Genomic DNA, 23,040 nt, shown 5'->3' on the forward strand with positions numbered 1-23,040 from the left:
GGTAGAAGGCTGTCACGACAAATTAGAAGACCTCTAACGTTAACGTTACATTGCCAACTATTAAATTCAATTGGATTTATTTTGAAATCTAAGTGGTCAGGAATGTCTGGCTGTAGTTTTTTATTGGAAACATTGCATTTGCAAGTTCTTTTAACAAACACTGTGGCTCTACAATAAATGGCAATGTCTGAAGACCGATTTTATCACATGAAAGAAGGTAGACAGTCGAAAGACTGGAAGTCGGTGACGCATTGATGCAGTTTTTATTAACGTCGCTAGGCGCCCTCGTTGCTGCGTCATGTAACCTGATCTAATCGTTGTCCTTTCGGCACTAGCCGCGACACTTGTTGCACTGCCTTCCAGGTGACCACTGAGACGATTCTGTCCTTGACAACCACGCGCCATCTGTCGTGAGAACCCACCAGATGACCAGAGGCTGTTGGAGAGAACTTTACCAAGCGAGTTGCCTAGCAACCACACGAGGCTGTGTAAATGCGCAGTTGAGCTGCGCAGTAAACGCCACTTTAGCTTTTTACATGTTTTGCACATCAACAAACAGACAGCAAAGATTACTTGGCACAACTCGCAGGTTTCCGAGACAGTGAGAGGACATAGTAAGTACTTTCAGTCAAATCACCTTAACTGTGTCGTTTTTAAGAGATAAAGCTGAAAGTTATGCGCGTGTTATTGAAAAAAAGAAAACCGAAAAATGATTTATTGAGGTGGGAGGGGGGCATTCTCGGTCTTAGGTGAAAGTGAACTGTCAAGCGAAAATGTCCGATAAACAAAAAGAATAGTGGCATTACGTTTGGATGAAATGGTCCGGTAGATAATGACTACGTGGTCGTTCATGTTTCTCACTTCGATGTAAACTTTTATACCCTGGATGGCGCTCTGACTACTTTATGGCCTTGTGTCACGCACTGAACCAAAAGCTGCTGTAACGTTCACGCTATAAACCAAGGAGCTTTCTTGCTACAATATACTAGTAAACTGTTATCAATCACATGTGTTTCATTTCAAGGGATAGTTCAGCTCATGACGAAGCAAATAATACATTACCTGTCGGTCACTTTGACAGAGATTTTCATTTGCATCTGTGGACATTACACATGCCATTGATATGTAACGTTAAGGTTTGTTCACAGTGTTTCCATTTCCAAGCAGTTTTACTTTACATTTTGTAGTATTGCATATTTTGCTGTGTTGAATGATTGTCTGACCTCCCCATCTCAGCACAACAATATCAAACAGAGTACATCCAGGTGTGAGGCATGGAGAAGCAGATCCCAGGTGAGCCCCTCCCCTCCAGGGAGCCTACCATCAGGAGCAGCTTTGGAGGGGAGCAGTCCGCTGATGGGAAGAACTTGGTGGAACAGGTTGAGGCCATCTTACAAGAAAGGATCCGAAACGGAGACCAACATGCCAGGTTCACACTGGGGCAGTTCTACTTTGAAGAGGTAGGGGGAGTGGATGGTCATTACTAGCAATACCGGTAAATAATACCTAAAATAAACCCTAGGATGTGTCCTACAAGAACAAGATATGATACAGGTCAATGTATTGATGATTGATTTCCCGAATATCTGTTTCTTTCCACAGGGCTTGTACAAGGAAGCTATTGTGCAGTTTGAAAGGCTGAAAGATAAAGATTGGCAGGCCATGTATCAGCTGGGAGTCATGTACTATGATGGGCTGGGCACAAAGGAGAACCATGTAAGACTGGATCTTATCTGTAACTGTCTGTACCAGGCAATCAGTAAAACTGTGCTTCAGTGGTATATACCAGCTACACAGACACATTGTTAATCTCTGTACATCCAACTCTAGCTCTAAGCATTGTTTAAAATTAGTAACATTAACACGTTACATATTTCTAATTCAAAAATTCCTTCTCTTTTGACGATAACTATTCTACGATAGTTCTGAGACAGAACAATGTTAACATATTTTGAATATTACTAATTGTAAGTTGTAATCTTGTTTTTGATACAGAAACTTGCCTGTGAGTACATGAGAAAAGTTGCTACATCTGACAGTCAGCGTGCTAAACACCTTATCAGAGCAGCCCAGTACAATTTGGGGAGGGCATATTTTCAGGTGTGTCCAGACGTGTACGTTACTTTATAAAAAGGTAAAGACTAATATCACCAAAAAGGAGGATGCCTTGGTGGCAATTATTGTTCTGTGCTGTAGCTAAAATTGTGATTAAACTTGATTCAACAATCTTTTGAAATAAGTAAATTTGTACCAAGTTCCCTTTGCCATTATGTAATGTTTGAATTGTGCAAGTTTTTGAGATTGAAGAACTATTTCCCATTTCTTATTCTCCTGGTGCAATGCAGAAGCCCAATTGGCCATTTTTTTCTGTCAGAACCAGCTGGTCAGAACATTATCTCACTTGATGCATCAAGAAGAACATTTTATATTTCTTACCAACCACCAATAAAACTTTGTCAAAGCTATCTGTATCAGCTCCTTGTTCATAAGGATCTGGTGGAAGAATCAAGTGATTGACTGATATCAATCTTTATTTCTAAGTTATTGCATCACTGTAGATGCCTAACAAGGAAACTTGTCCCTACAGGGTTATGGTGTGGCCCAGTCGGACGCAGAGGCAGAGAAGTTTTGGATCCTGTCGGCTGATGACGGGAATCCTGAGGGCAGTGTGCGGGCCATGACCATGCTGGGCATGTTCTACTCCAGAGAGGACACCAAAGATCTGAAGAAGGTGCTGCAGTAAAGCTGAATACTCATAGTTAGAGCCATCAGTGAGGCATACCTCTATATGCAAATGTTCTTTGCCCAGATTCTAGTTTTAACTTTCGGAATTCTCAAAGACTGGTAGTATAACTATGTCTGGTAGTATAGCTATGAGATTCTGATATTCTGCTAAATGCGTTTAGGTACACAGGTAACAGGTTATACATTGACTTGTGTACAGTTTGTAGAAGGTGCAATTTGCGACGTGAGACAAGGTCTTTCCAGCCAAGAGCAGACAGGTGTTCGTTGTTGACATACAACCTATACGACAAACCAAGTATGATTCTCGCTGCACGGTTTTGTAGCTTCTGTAACTTGTCAGTTCTGTAACTTGTTAGTTCTGTAACTTGTTGCTCCTCATAAGGCATGGGTTAGAGGTGCTTGCACATAGATGTGGAGGCTGGATAGCAGCTCACCAGCAGCTATATATCTCTAGGGTTTGCACTGTGATGGTTGAGGAGATGAAGATCTTCCCTTACATGATTACTGTTACATGATTGAAGTAATATGCAAACAATATTTTATGCTTGGTGATCCAATCTTATATCACAGTGTCCTTTATTTGGTATGATCACTCAGTTATCAAACCCAGAATGACCTTTACATAATTAGCATGCTATGATCCAGACAACTCCATTTAGTCTGGTACATGGTAACCAGTGTCATCTTGCCATTCCAAGCTGATTTGTATGTTGTGGTTTACAGGCCTTCTTCTGGCATTCAGAAGCCTGTGGAGCTGGCAGTTTGGAATCACAGGGTGAGTAGTGAAGGAAATTACTACTGTAGGGTTGTGTTGTATGATAGCACTTGAAACAATGTAGATTTTGTCCAGATTGGCACCTAATGGCAACAGCAGTTTTTAAAAATTCATGTTAGAGTACTGTACTTCACTTGTTTCATAGGAATTCGAAATGCATTGTGGAAAGTTTACAACCATAATGATTCAAATTGCAGTTTTGCTGGTCAGTGCAGACAAAATCACAGTAGTACCAATGCTAATGTAGGCTCACTGATACTACAAGTATGGTATAAAAATGGCTTGAAGATTGACATATATTGTTTGAAGGTGCCTTGGGTGTCATGTATGAACATGGCCAGGGGAAAAGAAGGGACCCTACCTCAGCCTTTGAGTGTCTGAAGGAGGCATCAGAGAGGGGCAGTGTATATGCCATGGGGAACCTGGTGGCACACTACTACAACAGGAAACTCTACACCAAGGCTGCAGACCTGGCAGCAAAGTGAGCACTGATTATGTATCATACATTAATCTGAATTCAAATTAAGCCCTGTATGTCAATCTAAGGTTGCAGGGCTTAATTCAGTGGAGAACTGGGTAAAGGAGCCATATGCTAAATTTCAAGTTCAGTGACAAAATGAAGTGGATGCTACAAGCCCTTGAAAGAATCAGTAATACAGTTGTAAGATAGAGTACACTTTCACAAACATGAAAAAAGCCACTGCCAACATTGCCCGAGGTATGTCAGTACTTGAAGTTGCTAAGGAGGAACACCAGGAACTACATCAGGGCACACTCTTTCCAAGAACTGCCCAGTCGTCAGCAGAATTGTTGAGCCCATAGTGAGGATATGTATTTAACTTGACTATGCCATCACAGAACAATTGACACCTATCTCACCCATCCAGGGTATCTCAGTACCAACCAGAAGATGTGCAGACAATAGCAGCCCACACTGACTGTATCTCAGGATTCATTGCAAAGGGCATTGCCATGGCATGCTTCTTCTACGCACGCTGTCTGCACATGGGTCACGGGGTCCGACAAAATAAGGAGGAAGCCAAGACATACTACTCAAAGGTCGGATTTTATAATTGGTTCTAGAGGGATGTTTGTTCATCAGTTGTTTATGCATACATAAGTAAACAAAGACAATGAAACACAGTTAATAGTACAAGGTTATCCAGTAGCCACAAGACAGTCATGACAGGAATTTCTCATGTGAAAGCCATTCTCAACCCACTTTATTGTCTGGACACACTTCTTTTGATATGACGAGGAAGGTCAATTTTACTGTAACCTTAATTCATTTCTTAGTGTAACAGGTGGGTGATAGCTCCACGAACAACATTTCAACTGCAAAGATAAGCAGATAAGCAGATACTAAAAGTTGCTATAGTATATTGAATATATGTATGAATATATATATATATATATTCAGGTTACAATATGCTTTGTTTCAAATGGGCAGACCCCACAGACCCCTACATTGGCCAGATGTAGAAATGCAAAGGAAAATTAAGTGATTGTGCAAAAATGATCAAAGGATGACATGCAGTTGCCCAGTTATTTTGACAGGCAAAATAATACTCGTACATCAGGACTCGTAGAATCTTTTAAAGGTACAAAGTTGTCCCACAAATGCCTGCTAGCATTGACTACCTTCCACGTGTTGCAGCTATAGCTAAAAGATTACAAAATATTCATTATTCATATTCTGTATTGATGTTTCAGGCCTTCACCTTTGACCCTGACATGACAGCCATGCTTCAGAACCAGATGACTCATGGCAGGATCTGATGCATTGTGGGATACAGCCTTAAGAGGGGACTTTGTAAAATATATGCTTGTAAAAGATGATTCTTAATGGTTACATTACAAGGAAATAAAGACAGGCAATAGAAAATGGTAAGTTGTTGGAAAAGGTAATCATTGTTGTGGAATTTGGAGACATAATGCCACAAATGGTATTTTACACCAATTATGTATTTTAATACATGTTTGTAGCATTGATAAGTTCAGCTGAATATTGGCATGATATCAAAGGTTTGGTTGCTAATATGTTGTAAAAGATAAAATCTGTCTGAATACAGAATTTTTGTAATGTTTAGTCATGGTGTCACTAGAAGGTGATCTTCAGCTATCTTATGTTCTTTTGGAAAAAGAATCATTAAATGTACTTCTCAATGGTAGAGCAGCCTTTCTTACAACTCTTGGTGTGTTTTAATGCCTGTAAATATGATGTACTTTCTTGAATAGTGCTGGATACAGCATTTGGAAGATATAGTTATTATTTACATTTTGTTACCACCCAAGGCAAACCTTGATACATCTCAAAATGTCATTTCCACATATTTTGTAAAACTTGTTTGTGATATAACTTTGTATTTGTAATGTATCATTTGTATAAAACCATGAGCAATACAGAGATGTTTGGGTATTTTTACTCTGCGAGAGAGAGAGAGAGAGAGAGAGAGAACGAGAAATAAAGAAAAATATATTCCCGAACGTTGGAAATTTAAGATGCCTCGGAGCGTCGGAGCGTATTACAAGAACATGTCTTACCATCACGACACCATCATGGCTGTAAAGCCCGGCGTGATGTCAGAACACCACATTAGCACGTACGCAGCATCAGCATGGAAGGAAAGCCATAGTATGTGTGGTACGTTTCCCATTTGATGAACGTACCGAGGACAGACAGACGCATGTCAAACTTAATACTTTGATGGAAACTAAACACAAAACTTAGGGATTATGAACCGTGTGGAAACGAAAGGGACTATAGGAATGGGACATTCCCTGGCAAATGTGGCGGTCACCACACGGATATCAGCCTGCACCATTGTCAGACTATAAATATTTCAGCTAATTTGTGCAATGGGCAAAAGCACAACAGCGTAGCTGTCATAGCGACTCCTGTGTTGGATGGCGTGCGTCAGAACAATTAATGACAATGATGACTCCGCATTGTGAAAGACAGTTCAGGCATACTTTATTCATTGGTTACGGGGGTAATAAAGCGAAGGGTTGATGCAGGGGTTTTGTGAAAATGATTTTTACATTAATACTTAAAAGATAAACTTTTATTTTCCTTGCTAAGTGTCTATGGTAATTGGAGGAAAGTCATTTGGCAGAAACAAAGATACTGAATAACCAGTCTTATGGGGGTACTGTTTGATAACTGTTGAGAGTCTGTTGTGTTACAAACCCCTTTCAAGCCATCGAAGTAATCTACTCCTCATTCTTGATCCTGTTGATAAACTCAATTGACATTAGTAGCCTTTATCATTGTGTCGTAGTTCAGGTTATGGTATGTGACAGGATCTCATTCGATATATACTAGTCTAACGTTACCTTACTTCAGTTTGCCTATTATGTCAGCAAAGTCTGAGCAAACTGATATGAAAGAGCCGCGATTCGGAGCCATGGACGAGCGGAATGTCGGTAGAAACAACGTCGCCAAGTTGGACACACCTGTTCGGTCGGCCCGCCCTAAAGCCCATGGACAAAATGGCGACGTGGACGGCAGTGTTCCCGGTGACAGATCACTGTCAAAAGAAGATCAACGTGCGTTTGCGGTTCGTCAGTGTCTAAAGCCTGTTTTAAGCCACGCGGGGATTGTTGCTCTTCTACTGATCTACTGCTTCGTGGGAGCCGCTATTTTCCAAGCGATTGAGTCTCCTCGAGAGATAAAGGAGCAACAAGAACTCATAAAATCCCGCGACTTGGTTATCGAGATGCTTTGGAACAACAGTCAAATAATGGACCAAGAAAACTGGACTCGGTTTGCAATGATGGAAATCGGAAATTTTGCACATTCACTTGACGCGGCTTTTCATCACGGTGTTACGCCAGGCTCTGCGGAGAAGTGGACCTACTACGGCTCCCTGTTCTTCGCCGCAACCGTAGTCTCAACAATAGGTAAGGCTTGATGCACGGGGAATGTTTTGAGACATATTCTGAGATGAAGTTGAGATAAAAATTCAAAGTAGGTACATGTATATAGGTTCCTTAGTCTAGAGGTTGGACTACTTTAAATATGGATTAGACAGAACAGCAAGGTATTCGGATTGCCAGTGCAAGATGTACTTCAATATTTTACTGTCGTCTTTTTCGGCTTGTCTCCTTAAAGGTAGAAAAAAGTTCTAAAGAACCCACCGTGTGGTTTGATTTCAAACACAATGACTGATCTTTTGTCATTCAGAATGAATGAAGCGTCATATTTGTGTGAAACATATTAGTCACGGTGGTTACTAGTAACATAAGAGGTTATTGAACGGCAGGAAGTTTTGTCCTTCACCAGTATGGATGGTATTAAATATTTGATGATCGATGTTATAATTGCACCATTTGGGACTGTTTGGCATTTACTGACTCACATTTGCTGAAGCCACGTAGTTTCAAGGGGTGAAGGAGTCTGCGTATATGTCACGCATACTCTTACAAGGAGCAGATTTTCAAGATTCCTAGCTCGGAGTTTATTACCTTCGCCGATAAGGTTATGTTTGGGGGTGAATTAAATTCAAGAAGGGAGTTACGAATAGTTATGGCTTTCAGTATTCAGATAGTTTGAGAATAATTGACATCATTAGATGTTTGAGAACTTACGGTTTATAAACTTACGTAGCACAGATACAAATGCACAAATAGTTGAGCTTACAAGAAGTTTGATTTTCTCATTATGTATTCTATTTTCAAATCCATAGGTTACGGCCACCACGCGCCTGTGACGCCGGAAGGGCGGATCGTCTGCATCCTGTACGCGCTGGTGGGCATCCCGCTCTACCTGTTCTGTGTGGCGGACCTGGGGCTGATGCTCGCGCGCGGAATGACCAGACTGTTTTCTCTTGTCGGATATCAGCTCTGGCGACTTGAGCGAGACAGAAGAAAGCAGAGATTCAAAGACAATCGCAAGGGTTCTCCGTCAAATGAGAGCGTCGCATGGAGTAACACGTCGGGAAATAGCAATCGCACCGAGTTTACAACGTCAAGTCCAAGAGATTCACCTAAAATATCAAATACAACGTCTGAAAAAGAAGACCCAGATTCAGCATCGCCACTGAGGAAAACAGCATCTATTGATAGCGAGGACATAACACCATCAGGGGCACAATCATCTACAAGTGGAGGTCTCCCCGAAACAAAAACAGGACCCGACAGATATAAACGTGCTGACGGCGAAACTTCTACGTCATACAACGCCCGTAGCTGTCGGACAGGGGAGAGCAGACAAAGGGGTGTGGTCTTGGTGGACCAAAACATGGACGTCATCTCCTTGGACGATGATGATGAAGAGTCTGTTCCGGATATTGAGAAGAGTCAATGTGCGACAAAAGTCACCGGCAATAACATCAGACATAAAATCAGTCTCAAGAGAGGCACCGAACTCCATCCCAGCTTGACACAGAGGGGACGTGATCCCCGTTTCACCATTTTCACTGGTACTCCTGCAGGCACAGAGGATACGGAACGGGCGGAGGAGGAAACAAACATCAGACATCGGTTCACTGACCGCAAGATCGACGTCCCCCTGTTGGTGGTGGTCCTCCTGTTCCTCGTCTACAACGTCCTCTGTGCTTTAGTTATCAAACAGTGGGAGGGTTGGGACTTCCTAACAGCCTTCTATTTCTCATTCATCACGTTGTCTACCATCGGGTTCGGCGATGTATTTCCTGAGCACCAGAAGAACCTACTCGGTTTCTCGGTGATGATTTTGTTTGGGATGGCGGTCTTGACCATGTGCATATCTCTTGCTCAAAATCAGACTTACAAAACGATCCAAAGGTCACTAACGAAGGTCAAAGCCTTGACGAAGCGGACGACGAAGACAGAGGACAATTTGGAGCGGGATTCCTCCGCGTAAAGTGAAAGACCCAAAGTAAAGGGGTGTGCTTCGTCCTCGATGATAAGAGCAAACGTTCTGTGATACGTATAGCTTATAATATATATAGCAGGTTTGAGATGCCACCAAATCATATTTTCACATAAATCTACACCTGTTGCTTTTCACAAGATACCATTCACCACTAACAATACCCCTGTAATCTTAGACTTACAACTTCAAACGTGTTGTGTTAAAATTGCAAATGATGGTTCAGATTCCCGATGTTTTCGGGCCTTGGTAGAAGACAGGACTGACCTTTGACTTTTCACTTCAAACTTACAGAGAATAGCTAATTATTGCCGTTGTGTAATGATGTGAATCTCATAACTTTTGTTACTTTTTTGATGTTGCAGTGATCTTATTTTTCCTATAATATATTATGATATGTGAATTAATTGTATAAAGGTTATATAGATAATATTTATCTAAAATACGTTAATCTAAAATACCATGTGGAAACGAGGGACGAGCTTACTCTGTTCCTCAGGCGGTTACGTTGTTTACAATAAATATTGAAAGTGCGATCATGCGCCTAGACAATGAATACCTGATTACATTTTTCAAACCTACCGCAACCTGCTGAACGGTGAATGTTTTACTCGACATGAAATGGAAATCCTGGGACATCAAATTGAAACGTATACAGGAGGGTGTGAATGGGGAATGTATCGCATTTGTCTGGATCTTTTGTCAGGTTTCCAAGGTTTTCATCTTCAATTGTTTTGTTCTGATGTTGACTCGCTTATTGTTTGATAACAGAACGCAAACATTAGCTGGATATATTCCAGCTTGTTATCATCTACTTGATCAGGTCGTGTCATTCGACGAGATGGTCAGTGACAAGAGCTGGTAATTGTAAATGGAGATCACTAGAATACACAGCGTGTAACAGCGCGACACACATCATCAGTGATGAACCAGTTTCCACCAGACACCCTTACCCAGGCGACCCAATCAAAGTTGAGTGTCCAAATGACCTCCAAGGTCCCCCCTTCGGAACCACAACCAACGAGCTGCCTCGAGAATGTCCCCAATGTATTTCCAAAGCCAGGAAACCTTTTACTCCAAGGAGTTCTAGCAAATGAGGCAAAATTACACATCGAACCCCCCGGCCACCTACCTCCACAGGTACACACCGGGCTCTGCATTCCCTGCTCTTGCTTTCTACAGCCTTCGCCTTTCCCGCTCATTGGCCTAATCTCCAAGCAGATTCACGGTAGCATTATAGTATCAAAGGAGTATAGCCGGCCAGAAAAGGTCAGGGTAGGCGGCGGAATGGTCCCAGGATATAAAATTCGCCCATGATATATTTCTCACCAAATCATTTTGTACAGACTAAATAAAGTACCGCAAAATGACATATTCCGATTTGGTATTTTTACCGAACAGTGTTCAAACAGAAGTATTGTCCTGTTCTGGTGGAATGCTCTCAATCTGCTCTAAGATTGCCGGGGTTTGATACATATTCCAACGCCTCTCAAAGCGTCTTTTGGCGGCACAGGGTATGAAAGCTTTCTTACTATGTAGGCGATGCAGGTATGACGTCATACGACATAAACGTCTGAGACAAATTACCGTAGGCGATCCAGACTTTGGATAAACAAGTCCACATCTATTCACTATACCATTGTTGCCGCCATTGCTGATATAGTATTTGCATGATACTGCATTCAAGCTGTCCTTTTGTTTGCTCTTTTATACGATAAACTGGAAATAAGTGACTGTGAAACGCTCAATGTTTGAGTACATGAAAATATGTTCTGCACGCCGAGATCCAACGTTTCTGTCAGAGACCCGCCTGTGACTGACTGGGGTGGCCAACGAACATCATTGCCACAATCCGAAAGTATTCACACCTACCATACTATCAATGATTCTGACGTGCTTGATCAATGCGGAAGAAATCCCACGCTAGTGGCAGGTACAATGCCGAGCCCAATCAGCATCAGCCGTGGCAGAGCTACGGGGACTACAGCAGGGGTGTTCTCGGCTTGTGGAGGGGTGTTCGCTCAACGAACTTCGTCGCCTTCGCTACCTGGGTGGCAAAATGTCAACAGTCCTGTGTTGTGTTCTCTGCCGATACCTGATCAAGGCAACACAGAGAGCTCACACTTCTGGACTCTTCCGGATGTACACTTCGGACAGCAGTTCCCCTTTTCTGTTTCGGCAGGACCAGTTCTACCCATGCGCGGAGTTCCCTTCGGCACCATACCACCAGTCGTCCTGGCTCCGAGAAGTCGCTCAGCTTTATCCAGAGGTAGGTCATCAACGTTAAATCAAGAAGGGCGAAAATGTAGAGCAACAACAAAACAGTATCGAAACCAGGATGTCCAGACAAAAGTAGAGAAAAACGACAATCTTACGCAGCTCAACGACAATAGAAGGACATAGAAATCTCGGTGTGTTGTTATTACTGTCTAGTGTCTTACTGTCTGAGTGAAAATGTTGTTTTCACTCAGACAGTAAGGTATCATAATGTCTGTTCTAACTTACGGTGAGCCTATCCAGCAGTAGGTTGCAAAAATGAAATAAACATAAACTATGGGTTACGCTTTCTTTACAGCCCGTACATTCTGCAAGAAGAAAGCTTACAAGATCTGGATAATTTTCGCCATCTGTATAGTGGTGTCCTTGCTGGTTGTCCTGGCGTATCCTGACACCCAGGGGTCCCGAGTCATGGTAAGTAATCAACAAATTACCATGGGCTGATCATGAGATATAGTAGTCAATGATATATCGAGTGATTGTTTAGCTGAAACAATTGCACTGCATCGTCTCGATATGCAGAGTGTGCGCATAGGCAAAATAAAATACGCCCTAACATCCCACCTTCGCTACTTCTAGTATGGTTGTACTGTGGTTACTATCTTCCACTTTTCTTCTTTTTAATTCCATTCATAATCAGCACGTTCCCCATCAACTGACGCTGGGTCACGAGAACAGCAATCACGGCTTAATGGAGACATCATCCCACCATTCCAGCGTCAAGCTCCCGAGTGTGACACCTCTCACCAAACGTGTGTCGTCTTTTACAAACCCGTCCACCGGAGACCCCGGAGCCATGGGAGGTAAGGCAGAGGCACGACGGCCAAATACCGAACAGAGACGGCCTCCGGCTAACAATTTGGTCGTGGGTTCACCACGACACAGAAATGTCTAACCCTAGCCAGTCTACAGGCTGGTCGTCCAAGGACATTATATAGAAGTAATATATGATATCATTGGTCCGTCTGGACATTGACATCATCGTGAAATAGCTACAAACCACTATCTTCCTATCAATAAGGTGTGACAATTTCTTAAGTAATTTGAAGAAACCGCGATCAAGCAATAGGCGCGTTCAATGGAATCTGGTCGTCCTTGTTGCTGAGGCTTACCGAGCATCTGATAATGTGAGCAATTGTGAATCCAGTAGAACATCAAATAGCAGAATACAGCTTTGAGGTCATACCTTCCCATTGCTCTATTTCACAATGGTTTGGGAGAATTCAAATGTAGCACCTACACTCATAGAGCGTACAGTTCCTCAGAATGAACTTCCTGGTTCTCTTTACACTAGTGTTAATACGGGTGAAGCCCATGGACGTCATTATAGGGATTCACAGCGACCGCATTGACAGCGTTGTGACCATGCACGCATAGAGAGAGTGTTCTCTGGAACCAATGAGCATAAGCACTGCACCTTTTCTAATCTTTATTGTTGATCCTCGACGCAGTAATTAATAGTTTTTGATTGTATGTAGCCGTTTCCTTATACCTGAACTTTATTTCTTGCTTTTTGCCACCTATGGGCCATAGCAAATACAATAGTAATAAAACTGAGTGACATAATGTAACACAAATCATAAACACGACGAACATATCTGTTACTTAAAAGTAAATCATATAAACCATAAGAAAAGTATCACCAGAAACACGGGATAACATAAAATTCTAAATCATAGATAAACAACATAACTTCTAAATCATGAATAAACAAAAGCATAATATAACTTAAATGCAAACAACAATTAATTTAATTTAACTTGACCAATTTAAATCAAGGGAACAAATTGTACAAAATTTCAGATTAATGGTAAAAGAACAAATGATAATTATCAACATGGAAACACATCATCAAATAAATTATCACAGACGTAATGCAACTTAATCAATTTAAAAGCCACAGGACACATATTGTAACAAAGAAACAAAACAAGGCATTGTTTGCAAAACATTAAGTGTTAATCAATATGCACAACAGGGAAACACAGTTAAATAAAATCATAAGAAATTAATAATAACAATGATAATAATAATGCAACTTTAATTTCCAATACAAATCAATAAATCAAATGTAGTTGTAACCAAAAAGTAAATCAACCGTAAATCATAATGTGTTACATATCATCAAAACAAGGAAATACTTTATCACATAGGACATAAAGGGCAATCGAAATAAATGGCAAAGAAAAAATGTAACTAGACTCATAAATCAACAAAATCCACAACAGAGAACAGGGTTACGTGGACAAGGACGACGAATGTTGGACGTTAATGCATTGCTGTCTTAGAATAAAAGCCTTATATACAAACCTTCCTAGCTGTCTCGTTGTATTGACTGTTGGTCCTTTCATTAACTCTCTAAACTTGTTTGGGTCTGGTCTTTTAACGTAGAAACTGGGCAGATGTTCTTTTCTTAATGCATTAAAAAATGGACATTCCATGACAAAATGATACTCATCTTCTATCAGTCCTTCTTCACATAATTGACATAACCTTGCTTCTCTTCTAGTCTTATTGTGTCTACCTTTTTCTATGTTGAGTGCATGTGAGGAGCATCTTAATTGGGATAGGGCTTTCCTGTGGTTAAGAACATTAATAACATTGAGGTAACTTTCCACATTGAATCTATCTTTAACTGTGCAGTATGTTTGTAACCTAGCTGTGATTTCTATCTGATTGTTCCATGCTTGTATAGCCCCCCTTTTCACTCTTTTCTTGAATACATGAATACATTCTTCTATGTTGCCAACTCCCTGGTTGAACCATGCTTCTTGAAGACCATAAGCGAACAGCAATTGCTTTACCTGGCTTACCCATGATTTCCTGTTAACCTGATCAAGTTCATACATCAACCTGTAACACTTCTTTGTATATCTGTTGTTATCCATTTCTAACACTTTCAGCCAGAACTTAATGATTCTGCTATACCTAAGAACGTACAAGGGATGCCTGCCTAACTCTCCTCTTACTGCTATGTTGGGTGTGTTCTGCCCTACCCCAAGGTAGAATTTACAAAATTTATTGTGTACTATCTCCAACTGATTACCTGTATGGAAACCCCATATTTCACACCCATACATCAGAACTGGAAGTATCATGGTGTCGAACAATTTAAAAACTAATTCTGGTGATATAGCTCCAAATTTGTGAATTCTTTTCTTCAGTAAAAATGTAGCTTTTGATGCTTGAGCCGCTAGAGTTTCCTGCGCCTTAAACCACCTTCCACTGGAGGAAATTGTTATCCCCAAATATTTATATGAATTCACCACATCTACCTTTTTACCACAATAATACCACTTTTCGGTTCTTTTCAGTTTGCCACCATTCCGAAATACCATCACCTTTGTCTTAACCAAGTTTACTGTCAGTTGCCATTTTGAACAGTATGTATTTAAAGCATTTAGTACCCTTTGCAGCCCTATTACTGAGTCAGCACACAGGGCTAAATCATCTGCAAACATCAAACTTAATATTTCTACATCTCCCACTTGGATACCCCTGCATCCACTTTGTTTTAAGTGATCATCTAAATCTCTTATAAAAAATGCAAATAAGAAGGGAGAAAGAATACAACCCTGACGTACTCCCTTAGTGCAATTAAACATCCCACTTATCTCCTCATTAATTCTAACACATGATTTTACCTCTTCATACAGTGCTTGTACAAGCTTTACCATTTTGGTACTTAACCCCCCTTGTAGCAATTTTATCCATAAGTATGCTCTATTCACACTGTCAAATGCCTTTGAAAAATCAACGAATGCACAATAAAAACGTCCCCGGGGTCTTGTAAGGTATTTATTTACTATAGAATTTAAGCAGAAGAGATTGTCTAAAACTCCGTACCCTTTTCTGAATCCCATTTGTGACTCAACCAGTTTTTCCCCTGATTCACCCCAATTGTTCAGTCTCTTTCCCAGGATTGTTAAGAATAATTTACCAAAAACTGACAATAACGTTATACTTCTATAGTTTTCTACCTCGTCCTTCCTCCCAGATTTAAATAACGGATTTATGATACCTACGGTCCATTGACGTGGAATGACCCCAAAATTAAAGCATTTGTTAAATAAGATTTTCAAGTATGGTAGTAAGACTGATATGCTTTCTTTGAAGAACTCTGGTAGAAGATTATCTATTCCTGATGCTTTGCCTGTTTTCAAGTTCTTGACACTATCTAATATTTCCTGTTCAGTTATTTCTTCATCTAAACTGTCGATAAATTGGTCTGAGTGGGACAACATGTTCTGAAGAAGTTCAGTAATGTTGATGCTTTCCTCCACTGTGTAATCCTCACCACTCTCATTGTATAGCCCCTCAAAATAATTTGCAAACTCTTGTGCACCTATGTTACCCATACTATTTACTTTCTTTCCTTTAACTAACCTCCAAAACTCCTTTGGATCCCTCTGTACAGTTCTCAATTTAGTTCTCATGTTTTCCCTATGTGCTCTCCTTTTAGCCCTCACTAATGCTTTATATTCTAGTTTTGCTTGTTTAAAAATCTTCCAATTATTTTCACATTGAACCCGCCTGTATTTATGAAGACTTCTACTTAGAACTTTTTTTGCCTGTTTACAGTCCAAATCAAACCATTCTTCTTGATTGTTTGGTGTATTCACTCTTTGCCTTGGTTTTTGTCTCATGTGTGCAGCAGCCATCTCCAGCATTTCACCTATGTTTTCTACAGCAGCATCTAATTCATTCAGTTGAAGATTTAAATTTACTTGTTCTAGGAGAGCTTGTGCACTTTGTCCGTGTAATAAGTTCCTAAATTCTTCTGACCTATCCTCATACCACTTGTAACGAGTTGTATTATTTGCAGTATGTAAGTTGTCTTTAATCTGTGGTGAAACCCTATTTGTGTGTATCCTAGTAACCAGGGGCATATGATCAGATTCAGCTCTGGTTACTACTGAGAAGTCTGGGATGGAGTTAAGCATACTGTCTTTGATTAGTACATAATCAACAACACTTTTACCAGGGTTACCATCCTTAGTCAGAATGTGGTCCCTTATACAGGTGTAGCTACCTACATTTTTATCCCCGTACAGTCTTCCATTAGCAATTCTTAAATTTGCTGTCTTGCATAGATTTATCAGACTGTAACCAAATCCATTAATGCACTTATCTTGTGAAAACCTTGGGGGAGGAGCTATGTCGACCAAGTAATCATGTGGAAGGGGTACAAATTTGTCATCATCCTTTCCTTCTACCACATAATCACTCAGAGTTCCTGTTCGAGCATTAAAGTCTCCCATTATCACATACTCACAATTTTCCATGTCTGATATGTATTGGGACAATTCTGATTCCACTATCTGAAAAATATCTTCAGTGTTGTGTATAGGCGAATTTTCAGGTGAGACATAAACAATACCAAGTATCAGATTAGCTTCCCATCTAAAAAAGTCTTTGTCAAGGGAGCACCAAATAACATTTTTAGATTGGCTTGATAGTCTTTTGACACCTTTGTTAAGTTCTTCTCGAATAAAAAGAGCCAATCCTCCAGAATTTCTTATAGCAGATTTCTTCTTACTTCTATTACTGGTGTAAACTACATACCCTTCCAGGGGAACGTCGTCCTTGTCTTGTGTCCACGTCTCTTGCAATCCAATTATATCATGTTGTTTTAGGAAGTTAATGAAGTCAGGATCCTCTCGCTTTGACAACAAACCATTTACATTCCATGACATTATTGACATTGTGTTTCTTTCATTACAGTGTTTGCAGGCATTTTCCTCATTGCCAAAGACTCATACAAGATTACAATATTTTGACTTATGCCCATATTGACCACAAGTGAAACACTGAATTCTGTGTCTACATATATTGACATTGTGACCATTAATACCACACACTTGGCATTTCTGCATGCTTTGTTTAATCTCTCTGTAGTGTTTATTTCCCTGTGTCTTACAGTCAGGATCACATAAATCTAGACCTGTTTTGTCCATGATAGACCGGGCCCAAGTTTCGGTGCCTTTCTTACTCACATGTAGACCGTCTTTGCTAAACATGCTGGTATCTATCAAACCTTCTACCATGAATATGTTTGTGCAGTCCACATACCTGGCGCCTTCAAGATGGCTCACCAGACGTTCTAGAAGGTTGTTTACCTGCATTGCCATATCATTTTTCATCTTGCGATCTCCCCTCGGTAGCAGACTTGTGAACACTACCTCACATCCTGGCTGATATTTCCTGACTTCTTCATACACATTTCTAAACTTGGTCTCTATTTCTTCCAGAGAGTCCCTACCAACATTGTTCGTCCCAGCATGTATAATCACCTGCTTTACTTCAGTTCCCACAGATAACAAAACCGATAACTTTGATTCCACAGTTTCGATTTTAGCACCTGGGAATGCTGAGACTACTAGCTGACTACCTGTTCCGTACCTTTCCCTCATGCCTGTATCTGTGTTCAAGTAGCTACGTATTCGACTTACATTGGAGTCACCAATCAGCAGGGACCTTCCCTCAGTTCTTTGCGGAGTTTCCTGCACTACTGTAGTCCTTACTGTTATACTCTCACCAGGTGGACTATCTTCCTCATGTCTGCCTCCGTTGCTGAGTTGTCCACTATCAGTACTAGCTTCCCTTAATGATGCATTCTCCTCCTGCAATCTTCTCATCTCGGATGATTCAGTACTTCTTGTATGCTTGGGTGCATTGCTGTACAGACTCTCCTGTATTGAGGCTAGGGTCTAATGAAACCATCTGTCGCCACAATCCAGTATCCTAGAGTAACCCAAAACTTGTGAGGGGCTCCTTGAGCCTTGTTTTGTGGTGAACCCTAATTTTATATAAGGCCATGTTGATTTGATTATATGGATGACATCCACGCTCGCACCAATTTTCGGCCGTTTAAAAAAAAAAAAAGTTTTCGACCACACAATAAATTGTGCAAAGCAGCTGTAAAATGAGCACAAATAGAGTAGATTGAAAAAAAAGTATCAGAAAACATATAACTTATGCCATAGAATGCCAAAATAAATCTAAAGTCAAAGAATAAGATGTGAAAGGACAGAAAGAAAAACATCTATTGTTGGTTGTATAGGGGGAGGTACCAGTACAGAAAATTCAGGTCAAGAGGATCATTTCCAGGTCCGGACCTGAACCTGGAACTTATTGCCTGTGGAAACTTGAGAACTGGCAATACTCAAATCAGTTGTAAATGGTCAATTTTGCTACAAAAGAATCTGTTTGTTGGATTATTGGACTCCCACTGGCATTTTAAAATCCCATCTCCATGTAATAAAGGCTAACTGTCTCTGTACCTTTGACTGTAGAAACTTGGTACAATTGACTATAAACTCTACTTGACTTCGCTCTTGTTGTCTTCTTGGCCCCCGTTAAGACCCCAAATCTCTGCCGACATAGTGTGTCCATTTTGTAATTGGCGAAACCTGTTCCTCTGATTTTTTTTTCAGGTCTGTAATTTTCGGATTGGTCCAAGGAGAAACAAATGTTTTGCACCCGTATGATGTACTGGTCCCTACACCCAACTGTTGGTGTACTATACTATGTGTGTTTAGTCCTATGTTCAACCTTCCTGGCCACTTTGATTTCATACTGAAGGCAACTTTTTTTTTGCCAAACTTTTTTTGTTATTCGCTCGCTCGCATCAGTTTTGGAGTTCCCAGAGGATGTCATCCATAAAATAATCAAATCAAATCAACATGGCCTTAGTACATGCGATTTGATAAACGAAATGTGTGGAGTGCTGTCGATAAGTTTAGCCTGGTAATTATAGTCCCGAGTCTCTTCTGCCAAAGTGGGTTGTTGGCAAGTGGAAAATAATATTCCTTTATTAAGCTTTTATACATACATATTGACAAAAAACATATCACTTAGGCGCATTTTCCTGGCTAAACATCAAACCAACACTGAATTTACCAAAGTTGGTGAATCCCTCTTTTTCGCGCGGTGCATGGAGTTCACGAGTACCTGCGACGCCATACTTTGCAAACTTAATCTCCAGGCAGATCTAGAGGTGGCATAAAGAGTTAAGCTGGCCAAGGAGTGTTCTGAGCCACTGGTGGCTCCCAACAACCAGCTATACTCCTTGTGCCACTGGTAGATCTGCCTGGGGATGACCAAATAAGTAATCTCCAAGCAGATCCTACAATGGTATGAGATAGTATCAAACTGGCCAAGAAGTGTAGTCAGCCAAAAGGTGTCCATTTGCCATGTAGCGAAACACACTCCTAGGCCGGCTTCACTCCTCTACCAGCTTTTGATACTATCTTATGGTACCGTAGGATCTGCTTGGAGATTACCAAATAAGACCAATTCAACCTGACAACAGAAATGAATGTGTCTGAACATTAATACTTTATTGTCTTTTACAAGAGGCATCATTCAATTCACACTTTGGGATATAGCTGAGAAAGATATTTTAAACACTTTCAGGTAGTAATATCAGGATCCAATAAGAAAGGCACTTGATATACATGAAGTATTACCGTATACTCGAGAAGTCACAACCATGAGAAGGTCTTTGAACCGCAAAAGCATTTGTCTACTGGCAACATATTGTCACGTTGCTTTACCGAGAAAGAAATAACGTCCACTCTCCCCCTCTCTCTGTCTGTCTGTCTGTCTGTCTGTCTGTTTGTCTCCCTCCTCTCTCTCTCTCTCTGTCTTATATATATATATTCATATCTATATATATTATAAGCAAGTTCATTGCACTTTCTGTTTATTGCACGGAATCCCCAAATCCTAAGTGTATAACTTCGTTTTGTTGCACCACCCGGATAATTGCACGAAATACGCTGGAAAATGGGGTACGAAATGGAATAGCAAGTAGTAGCTAAGTATGATGTATAATTCGACATAAGATGATTTTAAACCCTAACAGCTCTTGTTGAGCACGTCCCATGCCTTCGTCATATCTTCAGGAGTTTTGAACCAGTGACCGGCCAGTTGTTTAACAGACGTGCATGATGTAGACGGCGCCTTGTATGTCCGGAAGCCAACCTGGTGGTCCGGTTCGATCCCCAGTTTTTCCAAACAAAGTCCTATGTACACGTCCTCAAGGAATATGTACTTCACAGTCAACGACGCTTGGAACAATGGTCGTATGATGTCCTTGGACATTACGTAGGCAAATCCACACGTGTAATTTGGAAATGTTTCTCTTGGATAGTCTTTATGGCTCAAGTACCACTTTTTGTCCTTCCCCTTCCTGTCTCTAATCGGTTTTGCATCATAGAAAACGTGCCCCATCAGCAGTTTCTCCCTGCGTAGTGTGTGCAGATTCTTTAGATAGTTCAGTAAGCTGTAGATGTTCACAAAAGTGTCGTCGTCTGCTTTCATGACGAACCTGGCTTTAGGACAGAACTCTGAGGCCCACTTTAGACACATGACGGTTTTCAGGGTCAGATTTCTGTACGAATCCACAAAGTCCTCTTGGATGATGTCTTGCTGTATCTTGTTTTCGTACTCCAAGGCTCGCTGCGTGATGACGTCGTTGGTTTTCCCCACAGCGAACATTGTGACGATGGTGATGTCAGGTGAGTTTCTCACGTGCGTGTTTCCCCAGGTGTGGCGGATGACGTGCCTCTGGGCGTGGTTAGTCGGCGATGACGTCACAATCATGAGCAGAAACACGTGCTTACCCGCACACTTGTCGGGATTGTTGATCGTGAAGGTGTAAGGGTGAGGATTCACGACGCTTAAGTCTTCGGATACACTTTTACTTCCACTTCCGTTGCCTTGCACTGTGGTATTCATCTGAACTTTCCTTTTCTCTGGGGTATTGACGATCCTAAAGTCTTCGGATACACTTTCGCTTCCACTTGCGTCGCCTTTCGTTGCGGTGTTCAGTTGAGCTTTGGTTTCTTCTGGCACATTCTGATTGCTTTCGGCGTGCAAAGTCCGGCCGTTGGTTCTGACCACACTCGGAGGCTCAAGATCTTCTGTAGAGATGTTCATCAGTTGCCCTCCGACGTCATCGACGAGATCAAAGGTTCTCAGCACACTTTGAGGCGCGAGAGTTTCCACTGATAAGTTCACCAGTTGCCCTCTGACGGAATCGGTGAGGTCAGAGGTCATACGCCCCAGTTGTTTCCGCCGTTCCGCGCGGTGTAGGTGCCGCTGTAACAGGTGCAGGTGGAAGCCTCCCGCCACGATGCAGGCGATGAAGAACACCTTCAGAGTGAAACGGAACCTTCTACGGATCATTGCAATGCCGGTCTGCCCTCTGTTACTGTAAAGAAGAACAAGATATAAACTTAGTGAGATATGAACCATAACATGTGCCCCCTGCCACGATGCACGCTATGAAGAACACCTTCTGCGGATCATCGCGATACAACATAAAAACTTATGGAGATGCTTGATGCTTGCTTTTGTTCGAACTGGTCACTGTTTATTTTTCTTTTGTGAACAGGATATGTGACGGCGAAAATCTACTTTTGGGGTTTCAGGTATATCCGAGAGGAGGGAAGTGCGTCACGCCCAATAAGCTCAAGTCTGGGTGGAATCCGGGGAGGAGGTGTCACGCTGTGGAAGCTAACCTTTGAACCCTCACCATCATCCCTATCCCTTGCTCAAACACTCATTCTAACTAAACCCTAACCCTAACCCTAACCCCAACCCTAACCTTCATTCTAACCCTAACCATAACCTTCATTCTAACCCTAACCCGCACCTTCACCTAACCATAACTCATACTACTAGACTCCCGCCTGGCCGATTAGGGACTTTGACCAAGTTATATTGGAATATTATAAAAGCTTAATAGTATGAGTTGATTGGCCTAGGAGTGTTGGCCGGCCTTAGGTCGCAAACTGTACTCCTCGGCCATCTAACACCTCTGGCGTGTTTCCAGTCTTATTTGGCCAATTTCTACTATTTTGGAGTTGTGGAGCCTGGTAGATGCTTAAGTGATACCCTAACCCTGGCCATAAACCCTGACCCTGGCCACAAACCCTAACCCCACGCACGCGCACTACCCCAATGAGCAACAATCTGGCAGAGCAGGAATTTGGTGTGACATCGCAACGCAATGTACATAGTTGACAAACCGGTTCTGCTCAGACGGCAAAACTTTCCTTGACCTTTAAGCTTTATAACACACTCAAAGTTTCCACAATCCCTTATTTCGGAGACCCAAACCCATCAAATGTTCTTGCACACCATCTTCACATCTGAAGGAGCTCGAGGATTCCCGATTTTCTTGTAAACTCCCAAAAGAGCAATTAACTTTATACATGTCAAAGGGAGTTGTCAACTTTTTGACCCTATCATATGTTGGCATCCATCTGTCTCGGAAGACGATGGTAGGCAGACATGGTGGGTTTGAGGCGACCCGTCTGCCTGGCCTGCACTTAAGTTTTTAAGAATGAAAGAGAGGTGTGCACTTCCTTCTCCACAC

At 41.4% G+C, this 23,040-nt stretch overlaps 4 protein-coding genes across 4 annotated transcripts; 3 read left to right on the forward strand and 1 right to left on the reverse strand.

Annotated features, from left to right (window-relative positions):
* Window positions 1-334: 334 nt before the first annotated feature.
* Window positions 335-5,897, forward strand: LOC118414332 (LRP2-binding protein-like). The gene is made up of 9 exons (XM_035818315.1): window positions 335-614; window positions 1,237-1,460; window positions 1,603-1,716; window positions 1,996-2,100; window positions 2,588-2,731; window positions 3,469-3,520; window positions 3,830-4,001; window positions 4,408-4,579; window positions 5,234-5,897. Exons 2-9 carry the CDS (start codon window positions 1,275-1,277, stop codon window positions 5,297-5,299), a joined length of 1,011 nt encoding a protein of 336 aa, XP_035674208.1. The 5' UTR covers window positions 335-614; window positions 1,237-1,274; the 3' UTR covers window positions 5,300-5,897.
* Window positions 5,898-6,006: 109 nt separating this feature from the next.
* Window positions 6,007-11,676, forward strand: LOC118414303. Its single transcript, XM_035818265.1, has 2 exons — window positions 6,007-7,423; window positions 8,209-11,676. Exons 1-2 carry the CDS (start codon window positions 6,877-6,879, stop codon window positions 9,363-9,365), a joined length of 1,704 nt encoding a protein of 567 aa, XP_035674158.1. The 5' UTR covers window positions 6,007-6,876; the 3' UTR covers window positions 9,366-11,676.
* A 250-nt stretch (window positions 11,677-11,926) lies between these two features.
* On the forward strand, window positions 11,927-13,137 carry LOC118414363. Its single transcript, XM_035818388.1, has 2 exons — window positions 11,927-12,065; window positions 12,292-13,137. The coding sequence occupies exons 1-2, from the start codon at window positions 11,928-11,930 to the stop codon at window positions 12,544-12,546; spliced, it is 393 nt and encodes a 130-aa protein (XP_035674281.1). The 5' UTR covers window position 11,927; the 3' UTR covers window positions 12,547-13,137.
* A 6,831-nt stretch (window positions 13,138-19,968) lies between these two features.
* On the reverse strand, window positions 19,969-21,927 carry LOC118414310 (beta-1,3-galactosyltransferase 1-like). Its single transcript, XM_035818277.1, has one exon. The coding sequence runs from the start codon at window positions 21,912-21,914 to the stop codon at window positions 20,514-20,516; it is 1,401 nt and encodes a 466-aa protein (XP_035674170.1). The 5' UTR covers window positions 21,915-21,927; the 3' UTR covers window positions 19,969-20,513.
* Window positions 21,928-23,040: the final 1,113 nt, after the last annotated feature.

The sequence above is a fragment of the Branchiostoma floridae genome, chromosome 4 (genome assembly GCF_000003815.2).
Source record: "Branchiostoma floridae strain S238N-H82 chromosome 4, Bfl_VNyyK, whole genome shotgun sequence".
NCBI lineage: Eukaryota > Metazoa > Chordata > Leptocardii > Amphioxiformes > Branchiostomatidae > Branchiostoma > Branchiostoma floridae.

Bases quoted from the DNA above. Each gene is read 5' to 3' on its own strand.
- LOC118414332 (XM_035818315.1), top strand. From the start codon at position 1,275: ATGGAGAAGCAGATCCCAGGTGAGCCCCTCCCCTCCAGGGAGCCTACC. The intron at 4,002-4,407 runs GTGAGCACTGAT...TCACCCATCCAG, and splicing joins GCTGCAGACCTGGCAGCAAA to GGTATCTCAGTACCAACCAG. The intron at 4,580-5,233 runs GTCGGATTTTAT...TTGATGTTTCAG, and splicing joins CCAAGACATACTACTCAAAG to GCCTTCACCTTTGACCCTGA.
- LOC118414303 (XM_035818265.1), top strand. From the start codon at position 6,877: ATGTCAGCAAAGTCTGAGCAAACTGATATGAAAGAGCCGCGATTCGGA. The intron at 7,424-8,208 runs GTAAGGCTTGAT...TCAAATCCATAG, and splicing joins AACCGTAGTCTCAACAATAG to GTTACGGCCACCACGCGCCT.
- LOC118414363 (XM_035818388.1), top strand. From the start codon at position 11,928: ATGGGTTACGCTTTCTTTACAGCCCGTACATTCTGCAAGAAGAAAGCT. The intron at 12,066-12,291 runs GTAAGTAATCAA...ATTCATAATCAG, and splicing joins CCCAGGGGTCCCGAGTCATG to CACGTTCCCCATCAACTGAC.
- LOC118414310 (XM_035818277.1), bottom strand. From the start codon at position 21,914: ATGGTTCATATCTCACTAAGTTTATATCTTGTTCTTCTTTACAGTAAC.